General features: G+C 37.3%; 1 protein-coding gene across 1 annotated transcript in view; it reads right to left on the bottom strand.

Annotated features, from left to right (window-relative positions):
* LOC115223231 (docking protein 6) overlaps positions 1 to 11,357 on the bottom strand; it is a 67,068-nt gene extending 55,711 nt beyond the window's left edge. Inside the window, exon 1 of the mRNA XM_029793715.2 lies at positions 11,017 to 11,357. Coding sequence (XP_029649575.1) covers positions 11,017 to 11,079 — 63 coding nt within the window. The 5' untranslated portion in view covers positions 11,080 to 11,357. The remainder of the gene's footprint in view (positions 1 to 11,016) is intronic.
* Between the last annotated feature and the right edge of the window lie 2,445 nt (positions 11,358 to 13,802).

Below are 13,802 nucleotides of genomic sequence, written 5' to 3'. Positions count from 1 at the left end.
GCATGGGCAACTGCTGGTCTTCCATAAACAACCTTGCCCGGATTTGTGTCTCGGAGAACTTTCTAGGTGCAATCCCATGGTCATTCATGGCCGAAGAGGGACCTTACCCTTTACTCTTATCTATACGTGTTTCTCTTCTCAAGATTTACACACAGCATTTATGAAAGAGGTAGCAGCTACTAAACGAAGTGCCACTCTCTAACTGTAGATGGAACCTGCGGAAGAGGTAGACCCAAGGAAACGCGGGACAAAGTGGGGAAATATGATCTTCACTTGTTGAGTCTCACAGAGGAAATTACAAATGATTGAGACTTCTGGTGATTTGCAGTTCTTGAGAAAACATGTCAAGCCAAGTGAAATTGTGGTCATGGCCAATGCCAGTAACACATAAAAGGCACCTGGGCCAGTGACATGAAAAGGCACGTGTGCCAATGATACATAAAAGGCACTCGTGCTGGTGATGCATAGAATGTACCCGTGACAGTGACATCTGAAAGACACCCAGTACACTCTGTAGAGTGGTTGGCATTAGGAAGAGCATCCGACCAAAGAAACCAAGCCAGAACAGACAACTGGGAGCTTGGTGCAGCTCTCTGGCTTTCCAGCTCTAGTCAAACCATCTAACCCATGCCAGCATGGAAAATGGACGTTAAATGATGATGGTGGTGATAGTTGTGGTGGTGGTGGTGGTGGTGGTGGTGGTGGTGGTGGTTTTGGCTCTAGTGGGGGCGGTGATGTAACTGGACTCTCAGCACCAGTGAAGTTGGGATTTTTCTCAAAGTTTCAATATGAGGGTGTAGATAGCCAGGAATTCAGATTAAATGCTGCATTGGAAAAATACACTGAATTTTCTCTCCCATTAGGACCTACACAACATACACGTGTGTGTATCTGTCTGTCTGTCTGTGTGTATCACCATTCTCAGTATCAGATCGATCTTGATTGGGCCTCTATTGTAGTGAATGTAACTTGATAATCACAACTTCATTCAGAGTCCCCTTCGTTCTCCACTAAAGCAGTCGCAGCCTTCCACTGTTGCATAATAAATACAATTTACCAGCTAATTTGCTATACATGTGTGTTTGTGTTTGGGTGTAAGTACTTGTAAATGTATATATCTGCATGCGTGTGAGCATATATTTATTTATTTATGTATACTATATGGACTCACAACACCTGTAAGTATGGATAAATAATCAATAGATCAATAGTTATTCGGTACCTCTGCAAGTCGTCAGTCAGGTAGCTCGGCTGACAGTTTTAGAGACACACAAAAGAAAAAAATGTTATTGATTTATAAATCAAATAAAAACACACAAGAAATCTGAGTTAACGAGTATTTAGGCACTCATTAATGAGTATTTGGGCACACAGTATTTACATAAGAGCTCAATATACAAAGACTAATTAAAGTGGCAAATTGGCAGAGTCATTACAGCATTAGACAGGATGCCTAGTGATAGCCATTCCAGTTCTTTCCACTTTGGTTTCAATCCCTACAAAGGTCAACTTTGCCCTCCATCTTTTCAGGGGTTGGTACATCAAGTACTTGTCCAGTGCTGGGATCGAGGTTTCTTCTCTCTTATTTTCTTTCTCTCAGAAAGATATCAACCATATTTAAACCTGAAGAGGATAGGCTCCATCATGTGTGTGAGTTAATGTTGCATTAAAGGCAGAGTCATATTCTTTAATAAGGATTTTTGCTAATATTTTCCCATTAGTCATCAATGTGGAGGCCCATGGCTTAATGGCCAAGGTGTTTCACTCATAACATTGTGGTTTCGATTCCAGGCAATGAACCATGTTTTCGAGTTCCGTGTTTTTTAAAAAGGATTTTTAATATTTTCTTATTAGATTTTAATGTGGAGGCACATGGCTTAGTGGTCAGGCTCTTGGCCTTGTAATCTTTGGATTATGGTTTCAATTCTTGGACTAGTCCTTAAGCCATGTTTTTTTTGTTTTCTTTTCTTTTGAGTTCCACATAATTTAATAAGGATTTTTGTTAATATTTTCTTATTAGTCTTTGATGTGAAGGTATATGGCTTAGTGATCAGGTTGTGGTTTCAACTCCAGGACCATTGTATTCTTGAGCAAAACACTTCATTTCACATTGTTCCAGTCCACTCAACAAGTAAAAACAAATAAGCCTATGACTGACTGGTGTCTCATCAAGGGAGGAATATATATACGCCAGAGAAACCAGGAAACCAGCCCTATGCTCTTTTACATGCATGGGTTTCCTGAGAAGGAGATCCCTGGATGTTTCATCCTTGCTTCTCCAGCAGTGTCTTGCATAATGTGTTCTTCTTTCTCGGATTACTGAGGTGGTGGTAGGAAGCTTGCTGTACACTCACTACTTTGGAGAATGTTGCTGCCAAGAAAGATTGAGAACTGCATGAAGCATTTTTGTATATGTACCAGTAAGGGTCATAGAGAAGCTCTGGTCCAATGACTGCTTTGAAGAAACCCTCTTCATGTTGTCATTGTAACTGATGGAGTGCCAGTTACTCTTTTACTCCTTTATTTGTTTCAGTCATTTGACTGCAGCCATGCTGGAGCACTGCCTTTAGTTAAACACATCAACCCCAGGACTCATTCTTTGCAAGCCTAGTACTTATTCTATCAGTCTCTTTTGCCAAACCATTAAGTTACGGGGGCATAATCACACCAGCACTTTTTGTCAAGTGATGGTGGGGGGACAAACACAGACACACAAACATATATAAACACACACACACACATATATACAGATATACAATGGGCTTCTTTCAGTTTCCGTCTACCAAATCCACTCACAAGGCTTTGGTTGGCCCGAGGCTACAGTCGAAGATACTTGCCGAAAGTGCCACACAGTGGGACTGAACCAAGAATCATGTGGTTGGGAAGCAAGCTACATACATATATTTGTATACACATGCATATATGGGCATATATATATATATATATATATATGTGTATGTATTTATATATATGTATATATATATATATAAATGTCAAATGATGAAAATGAGTGCTCAACACTGCATTGTTAGACAGAATTTCTTTATTTGTGAATTAAGGCTATCATTGGTTTCATGTTAAGAAAATTGTTTTAATATCTTGACAGTTTTTCAAACCAACCACATGGAGGAATGGTGTTCATCTTCATTTTGCATAAAAACACAAAATCTTGTTGAATTCATAGAGATTCTTGTATATATGTATATGTATACTATATGTAGATATATATATATATATATATATATATATATATACATACATGCTTGTATGTAGGTATGTATACATGCATAAACAAATGGTCCTGGGTTCAGTGCCACTGCATGGAACCTTGGACAAGTGTCTTCTACTATAGACTTAGGCCAACTAAAGTGAGTGGATTCAGTAGCCAGAAACTGAAAGAATCCCATCGCAAATATGTGTGTGTGTACATTAATGTGTGTGTCTGTTTATTCCCCCGCCATCACTTGACAACCGATGGTGGTATGTTTACGTCCCCATAACTTAGTAGTTCGGCAAAACAGACCAATATAATAAGTACTAGGCTTACAAAGAATAAGTCCTGGAGTCAATTTCTTCGACTAAAACCCTTTAAGGCAGTGCTCCAGCACGGTCGCAGTCAAATGACTGAAACAAGTAAAAGAATAAATGAATACCTGTATACATACATTATATACCTACACATATACACACACCCATATGAATATATATATCATCATCATCATTTGATGATAATAATGATATATATATTCATATGGGTGTGTGTATATATAATGTATATATATATATATATATATATATATATATATATAAAATATAAATTAGAGATAAAACCACTATTATGTAACTCAATGTTCTAAAGTCTACACAGCCTTGATTTTTTATCTCATTACGAAAACAAATTACTTATATATACACGCTGACATATGACCAACGTTGAACCCTGTATTCATAAAATCACTGAACCTGGAAATTAACTATGGTCTATCTATAACACTTATTCAATATTACCTTACACCTTTAGTCTCAATGACAAAAGGTAATTGATAGAGAATGATAGAATGGAAATGTGGTTTTTGCATTTTTCATATCTATCAAACTCCAAAACGTGTCTACAGTTAATCAAATGCCGGGTGAATTCGTTATTTTTTCACTTTGCCTACGTGGATTGTTTTGAGTATATGTTGTCTGGGAAATTTTCTTATGGTAGAGAAATAGCTAGTCTTTTGGCTGCTATTTCTAAATTTCGTTTTTGCTGAACCCTAATTATAATTATACCCATAATTATAAAAATTATACATATATATATATATAGGCAAATTTATTGTTGAAAATGCGCCTAAATTTGAAAAACTTGTAAATGTTTAAAATAAATTTATTTACATAGATGCCAAACTAGTTTCAACAATATATTTTGTTTATCAATGGTAGAATAATTCTAAAAAAACTAGTTTGGTGTATATGCAAATAGACAATCACAAGTTTTCCAAATTTAGGTGCATTTTCAACGACAAATTTGCAGATATATTTCCCTGCATGGAAATACACCCCCTCTTTTGTTATATATATATATATATATATATATATATATATATATATATATATGGACATCACTAAAGTGACTAAGAGCACCAGCATTGCTAGAAATAGGAATCTAAACAACTCATAGGCACAAGGAAGCACTTGTATGTTAGTCACTTTAGTGACATCTGTGCTTCCGCCCTTCAGTTTCAAATCATAAATGGGCCACCTTTATTATATATATATATGTATATTATTATATATATATATATATATATATAGAGAGAGAGAGAGAGAGAGATACATAAATGCATGTGCACATATTTATATATATATATTGGGTTATCCCATATATAGTGCAGTTTTTTCAATAGCATGAACTAAAAGTCAGAGCGGGATGGGATAAACTACCTGTATCAACTTGCTGTATAAGCAGGTAGCAATTTTAGGTTATCCTTATTCTTAGTGCAAGTTTTGAAGAGTGCAGTTCGATTTTAACAGTTATCTTTTCAAAGCTATAATGGAAGTGACAAAGGAGCATATTTGACATATTTTGTTTAATGAGTTAAATAAAGGCAACAATGCAATGGAAAGTGCAAGGAATATTAATGCAGTATATGGGGATCAGGAAATAAGCGTAAGCCAGCGTCAATGGTGGTTCCAGAAATCCTGAGCTGGAAACTACAGCCTAGAAGACAAGCCTCATCCTGGAAGATCTTTAGAGCTTGATGAGGACGTCCTGCAAACCCTGGTAGAACAAAATCCCATTGTAACTGTTGAGAATTTAGTCATTCAACCATTTATTAACAGCTGCATGTCAACGGAAAAGTCAGAAAATTGAGTCAATAGGTTCTTCACAAACTTTCCGAGTCTAATTGCGCACAGAGAGGGAATGTGTACTCTTCTTTACTGTCAAGTCTCATGAATGAACCATTTTTTGGACCGAATAGTGACTGGTGACAAGAAATGGGTTCTCTATAAAAATGTCAAGTGCCGAAGACAATGGGTAGCGAAAGAGAAACACTGGCACTCTAGGCTAAAGAAAGTCTTCACCCACGTAAGGTGTAGTTATCTGTTTGGTGGAATATGAAAGGTTTTGTCTGCTTCAAACTTTTAAACACAAACCAAACCATAACAACAGAGATCTACTGCAGCTTAACCCTTCAGTATTTAAACCGGCCATATCCAGCCAAAATATTTAATCTGTTTTACGCTCAAACTGACCAGATCCAGGCCCTCACACCTACCCTACAATGTTATTCTACATTAAGTAATTACACCATCAAGATCTTGAAGATATGAGATAATGCATGATTAATTCAAATCAATGTGAATCAATAGGCATTATGTTTGATAGAATAATCTGAACACAAAAGGGTTAAGCCTGAGTGGCTTAAGTCAACACTAGAAGAAAAATGACTGTCTTTGATTTCAAGATGAAAGGTGTTCTTCCATCAGGATAATGCTCAGCCACATACAGCGAGGATGACATTCCAAAAGTTATAGCAGTTTGAATGTGAAATGATGCCTCACCCACCATATTCGCTGGACATTGCTGATTGTCATTTATTCTGCAGTCTTCAAAATCATTTGAATGAAGAAAATATGAATTCTGTAGACAAGATCAGAACAGAACTAGAGGAGTATTTTTCATCAGACACAAGTGAATTTTGGAAGAGAGGTTTTGCAAGTCTACCACATAAATGGAAGAGCGTTGTAGAGAATGAAGGAGGGTATATTTTAAATTAAAAAGGAACTTTATCTTAATTTTGAAAAATAAAAGAAGTATAAAAAACCACATTATTAATGGGAGGACCTAAAATATATATATACATACATAAATATATATTTATTTATATATATATACTCTTTTACTTGTTTCAGTCATTTGACTGCAGCCATGCTGGAGCACCGCCTTTAGTCAAGCAAATCAACCACGGGACTTATTCTTTGTAATCCCAGTACTTATTCTATCGGTCTCTTTTGCCGAACCACTAAGTGATAGGGACGTAAACACACCAGCATCAGTTGTCAAGCAATGCTAGGGGGATAAACACACACACACACATACATATATACATATATACGACAGGCTTCTTTCAGTTTCCGTCTACCAAATCCACTCACAAGGCATTGGTCGGCCCGGGGCTATAACAGAAGACACTTGCCCAAGATGCCACGCAGTGGGACTGAACCCAGAACCATGTGGTTGGTTAGCAAGCTACTTACCATACAGCCACTCCTGCGCCTATATATAAGCAACAGTCAACAGTCAAATTTCCCACATGAGTAACAGATATGTACTCTAGAAAATGTATTGAGTAATCTTTCAGCTTCAATGCAAAAGAATTGTTTTACTGTAACTTGACATAAAGCAAACATTCACAGGTGTGTGTGTGTTGTACTTATAGTACATATATGTGAATATATCTCTCTCTATATATATAGATATATATACATATGAATGTACATATTTGTGTATATATATGTGTGTGTATGTGTGTATATATCATCATCATCATCATCATCATCATCATCGTTTAACGTCCGCTTTCCACGCTAGCATATGTCAAGTTACAGTAAAACAATTCTTTTGCATTGAAGCTGAAAGATTACTCAATACATTTTCTAGAGTACATAACTGTTACTCATGTGGGAAATTTGACTGTTGACTGTTGCTTATCTGATAATTTTAGCAAGAACAATATATGTAGGTATATACATAGATATGTATATACACATACACACATACAAACATATAAAGATAGATAGATAGATAAATAGATAGATAGATAGACAGGTAGATATAAAAAAAGAAGTTTGAAAACGCCACTATATAAGATAAATTTTAATTTTCTGAGAGATTTTACATGTTTTGGTTCTTCTTGAAAGAAACGAACCTTATCAAAAATATATATTTTTAAAAGTTAAGTGTAATAAAAGAAAAGTTGACTAGAATCATTGGTTGTAATACTGAAAGTGACCGTTAGGTGTAATAGCAATAGTAGTAGAGACCGGTGGTCGTAGTAGTAATATACATATATAAATATATGTGGTGGTCACCAGCATATCCTACACAATGCATGTTATTGATAGATAAGTTACTGCAGTGTATATTCTGCACTTGTGAACTTGTCTCCATATATATATATATATATATATATATATAGTTAATCCAAACATGAAAACACAATAACGCGGGGATATGGAACAAGTATAGTGTTATTGGACGCTCAGGAAAGGAAAGAAAGAGGATTTAATGTTTTGAGTGGAGCTCTTCATCATAAACGTAGGAAAAGGAAAGATCCAAGGAAAGGAAGACGGAGGTAAAAAATTGCCAACGGTACACACGCGGTCACACACACACACACACACACACACACACACACACACACATATATATATATACTTTATTTAAAGCAGCAGAAAATTCAACAAAACCTGTTACTCTGAGTTTCACGTTGCCGTTCATCGGACAGTTTTTGCTACTGCCCAATGAACAGCAACGTGAAACTCAGAGTAAGTGTTTTGTTGAATTTTCTGCTGCTTTAAATAAAGCATATTACTCTACCACTGGTATTTGAGTACTCTTTTTTCCACCTTGTTTCACATTTATGTGTTTACTCCGGTATATATATATATATATTATATCCTTTATTTGTTTCAGTCATTTGACTGCAGCCATGCTGGAGCACCACCTTGAAGGGTTCTAGTTGTGCAAATCGACCCCAGGACTTATTTTCTAAGCCTAGTACTTATTCTATCAGTTGCTTTTGGCAAACCACTAAGTTACAGGGATGTAAACACACCAACACCAGTTGTCAAGAGGCGATGGGTAGGGACAAACAGACACACACACACACATACAATGGGCGTCTTTCAGTTTCCGTCTACTAAATCCACTCACAAGGCCTTGGTCAACCCAAGACTTTAGAAGACATTGCCCAAGGTGTCACACAGTGGGACTGAACCAAGAACCATGTGGTTTATTTATCTGTGTGTGTACGTGTGTGAGTCTGTGTGCTGTGTGTGTGTGTGTGTGTGTGTGTGTGTGTGTGTGTGTGTGTGTGCATATACTATATATATATATTATCCGAAATGTATAGTATTGAATATCCATCACGACTGATCTTACCAGTCGGTTTCGTGTAAAGAATATAATGGAGTGTTAGGTAACAAACCGATTATACAACTTTACGCTCATCAGTGATAACCGATATGGAAGGGAATATGGTGACCGCTCTCTATGTAATAGACTTGTAGTCTCTTAGACAAGTCACGCACACACACACATATACCTATAAAAAATGTTAAACACAGAAAATTGAATTCACGAGACTCTTCAAAACCGATCCGATCGTTTCGACACATCATCTTCCACCCGTAACTTACAAGGCAAGACACTGTACAATCAATTATTAAACATCATAGGCGCAGATGCGTGTCCTCGGGTAACTTTTCGAAAAGTACCTCGTTTTTTCACTTGCCGTTTCGCTTATTCCTGTAACAATATATTTTTGGTTAGTGTTGCATTCCGTCCTTCTCCATAATTACATAAGATATAATGAAAGAATCTTTCGTATACAAGCAATGATAAAGGAATAAGGAGTCAAAAAATAAAATAAGATACGATACGCCGATAATAAGACACAGTTACATAAAAATGAAAGACAAATATATGCGATCAGAATAGAACAAAAAGAAAAACAATTGGTCGTATATATTGGCCTTTATGTCTCATCCAAACAGACAAGTTAAAACAGATCCCGCACATACAATTATTAATAGAGATGTGTGTGTGTGGAGAGAGGGAGAGAGATAAGTTAGGTAGATAGATAGATAGATAGAGAGAGAGAGAGATAAGGCCGGTCTATGGGATTACCCTGAGTTTCAAGTCCATAAAGCGCTTAGGTTTACAGCGTATCATCACACCCTTAACCTGTTGGCCTATGGCCTCTCTAGCAAAGGGCCTCTAGATTTCTAGAGGCCATAGGCCAACAAGTTTTAAAGTTTGATAATACACGGTAAAGCCAAGCACTTTATGGACTTTCCGTCTACTAAATCCACTCACAAGGCCTATATAACATCTTATTTATAGTTGCCTAGACATTTTTATGTGTATGTATAGGGATATATATATAGGTGTGTGATTTAGTGTATGTAGTTAGATATGGTTATATATAATTAGGTATATGTGTATGGGTGTATATATAGTTTATTATTATTTTATATTTTATATTTAATTGTTGATAGGTTTTTTTAGTTTATATATTGTTTATATATTGATTATATATGGATTATAGATAGGTTATATATGGATTATATACTTATATTTTTTCATTCATACTTTAATTATTTTAAAATTATTATTTTTATATTTTAAAATATTGATTTTTTAGATTGGAAGTCCACCTGAAGATTGTCGATCAAGACAAGAAACGATTGTAGTGGCGGTTTTTTTGACTATTTATTAAAATTTTATGTATTGATTAAGTCTTTCCTTGTTTGTTTTGCAAAATAGTGGTTTTGTCTCTAATAATATTTTATATATATATATATATATACATATATATATATACACGCACACACGCACACAACGGGCTTCTCTCAGTTTTCGTCAGTCAAATCCATTCACAAGGCTTTGGTTTGCCTAGGGCTATCGTAGAAGACACTTGGCCGAGGTGTTATGTTGTGGGACTGAACCTGGAACTCTGTGGTACAAAATCAAACTTCTTAACCACACAAATATATATAATTTAGGATTTATTTGAACACACACACATCTGTATATATGAATATTTGTAGATAGATCGATAGCTAACTAGATAGATAGAGAGAGAGAGATAAATAGACAGATGTTTCTTTATTAGCCACACAGGACTGCACACAGACAGGACAAAATTACAAGGTAGAGCTTTTCTTTTGGGGGTAAAAGAGGGGGGTTTGGTTTTCGATCAAAAGGAATAGATAGATAGATAGATAGATAGATAGATAGATAGATAGATAGATAGATAGATAGATAGATAGATAGATAGATAGAAAGTCAGACAGACAGACGTGCATGTGTGTGTGTGTGGGGGCTTATATATAAATATGAGGCAATCAAGTGTTCACAGATCTAGTCATAGGAAATCGAACTCTGGAAACGGGCAGATAGATAAATCCGATAAACAAGTCAGTGAACAGACTGCCTAAGAAGCAAATTAACGTAATTTTATAATTTCGTCACGCATATGTATATATATATATATAATGTATATTAATAATGGTCAGAAGTTAAGAGTGATTAAAGAGCAGAGAATAAGAACTATAATTGACCAGAATGATACGATGTCCTGATAGAAGTATTAAAAACAATTTAATTCTGTACATTATTCACACACACTTTTTATCATCACCATCAAGCTGTTTTTTTTTAGAGAGAGAGAGAGAGACAGAAAGAGAGAGAGAGAACTAAGAAATAACTTTAAAAGATCGATATTCGATTTATTTTTTTACCTTAAAGAAAGCAACTTTCGTCACAGAAACAATTCCAGTTTTAATCCCTGCTCCTGAACACATTGGAATTTGACAGTGGCTTTTTGCCCTGATAAAAAAAACGGCTGGTTGTCGTGTTTGTGGTATGATCTGTAGTGGTACAGTGTTGGTAGTGGTGTTGTTTGGGCGATAAAGGTGGTGGTGGTAGTGGTGTTGATGATCTATAATAAGTAATGATTGCGATAGTTATTGTTGTTGTTGTCGCCAGTGTTTTCAGGAAGTAACTGATGGTTACAGTGGTTGTAGTAGTAGTAGCAGTAGTAGTGTGATTGGAGGGTTGTGACGGTAGTGGTGGTGGTGGTGGTGAGAAAGGCGATAGTTACAGTGGCGATAGCAGTTCCGATAGTGGCGGCGGTGGTGGAGGCGGCGGTGGTGGAGGCGGCGGTGGCGGCAGCGGCGGTGGTGGCGGTGATACTGGTGGTAGTGGTGGTGGTGGTGGTGTTGTGGTGGTGGTGGTGGTATTGTGGTGATGGTGGTGGTGATAGCCGTCGTACTAGCTGTGGTTGTTGTCAATGTTATTACGAGTGTGCGTGTGTGTGTGTAATTGTAGCGGTGTCAAAATCTATAGTGTTCATTGTGTGTATGTGTCACTAATAGAATGTTTGTATGTGTAAATGCTTGTGTGTGTGTGTACGTAAGTGTAATAATGTCAAAATCTATATTGCTCAGTGTGTGTATGTGTTTATATGTTTGTGTGTGTGTGTCGCAGAGTCACTTGGAGTGTGTTTGTGTGTATGTGTGTGCGCTTTAGTGAGTGTGTATGTATTCATGTTTATGTATGTGTGTGTGATAATCAAAAGGAAGCTGTCCCCACCCAGCTCTCCTTTTCTTTCTCTTTCTCTCACTTTCTCTCTTTCTCTCTCTGTGTCTTTTTCTGTTACTCTCTGCCTCTCCCTCTCTCTTTGTCTTTTCTCTTATCCTCGCTTTTCGTCATATTTCTTTTACTCTCTTTCTCCCTCTCTTTGTTTTTTCTCTCGTTCTCTTTCTTTCCCTCTCTCTCTCTTTCATTTTCACTCTCTCTCTTTCTCTATCCCTTCCCTTCCCATCTCTTAATTGCTTTCTCTCTCTCCCATCTCTTAATTGTTTTCTCTGTCTCTGTCTCTCTTTCTCTTTCTTTCTCTCTTACACACAAATTTTCTGTTTCTCTCTTCGTTTCCCTTCCTCTTTTTCTTTCTTTCTCCCTCTTTCATTCCCTCCCTCTTTCTTTCTTCCTCCCACCCACCCCCAATCCGTCAAGGTATGCACCCTCCTCCCACCACCACTTGGTTACTCAACAATTGTTAAGTTAATCTAATCCACTTCTCTTCCTCCCCTTCCTCCTTTACCAGAGGGAGAGAAGAGGGAAGAAACAGAAAGAATGTGAGAAGTGCGGGGAGTCGGAGGTCAATAATAGACAGACGACAAGGAAGAGGAGGAGGAGAAGGAGGCGGAGGGCAATTTAACCAGCCAACTAACCGGGCAGGCAGCCTAAAAATACCAATCTTAAATGACTGAGAAGTGTTTGAAGCAACCCATCGTCGTTCTTATGTTTGACGCGGTTGTCTTCTTCTTGGTGGTGGTGGTGGTGGTGGTGGTGGAGTGTTGCTATTGGTAACTGATTTCTTGTCTAAGGTACTCTGGATATTGTACGGATGTATTAATGGTGATTTGGTGATGGTCTTGATCAGGGGCCGGGGAACTTTTTTAAACAATTACTCCAAAATATTTTTTTTTCTCTCCTTTTTTTTTCTCTCTCTTTACTCTTTTACTTGTTTCAGTCACTTGACTGCGGCCATGCTGGAGCACCGCCTTCAGTCGAGCAAATCGACCCCGGGACTTATTCTTTGTAAGCCCAGTACTTATTCTATCGGTCTCTTTTGCCGAACCGCTAAGTGACGGGGACGTAAACACACCAGCATCGGTTGTCAAGCAATGCTAGGGGGACAAACACACACTTATATATATATATATACATATATACGACAGGCTTCTTTCAGTTTCCGTTTACCAAATCCACTCACAAGGCATTGGTCGGCCCGGGGCTATAGCAGAAGACACTTGCCCAAGATGCCACACACTGGGACTGAACCCGGAACCATGTGGTTGTTAAGCAAGCTACTTACCACACAGCCACTCCTGCGCCTCTCTCCTTGTTTTCTTCTGTGTATCTTTCTGTAGAAGAGCGTAGGCTCGAAACGTAAAAGACTTTTTCTATTCCTGAGCGCTATACTAATACATCTGTTTATACACCACCTGCCTTCGTCTTTTGTTTATTTTCGTAAACTTTCCCTTTATATTTTATTTACGCCAACGTTACCCCCTCGATTTGAAAGGAAGAAAATCATAGATTCTTTGAATTCAAAAGGTCTATCGAATCCATTTTACTGAATCTATTTAGACGCCCATTCATTGGACAGATGCAGGGTTACAAGAAAATTATCGTAACAAGGAACACGTTTCTCATATAACTCAACTCAGTGGCGGACTGGGTCTAAAAATATTGGGGGCCAGGAGACTACCCGCAACTACAAGGGGGCCTACTCACAACTAGAATGCTATCTCTTTTACTCTTACTCTTACTCTTTTACTTGTTTCAGTCATTTGACTGCGGTCATGCTGGAAAACCACCTTTAGTCGAGCAAATCAACCCCAAGACTTATTCTTTGGAAGCAAAGTACTTATTCTATCAGTGTCTTTTGCCGAACCGCTAAGTTACGGGGACGTAGACACACCAGCATCGGTTGTCAAGCGATGTTAGTGGGACAAAC

This window comes from Octopus sinensis, linkage group LG22, assembly GCF_006345805.1.
Source record: "Octopus sinensis linkage group LG22, ASM634580v1, whole genome shotgun sequence".
Classification (NCBI taxonomy): domain Eukaryota; kingdom Metazoa; phylum Mollusca; class Cephalopoda; order Octopoda; family Octopodidae; genus Octopus; species Octopus sinensis.
The sequence above is the reverse complement of the archived record's forward strand: the minus strand, read 5'-3'. Positions and strand labels throughout refer to the sequence as shown.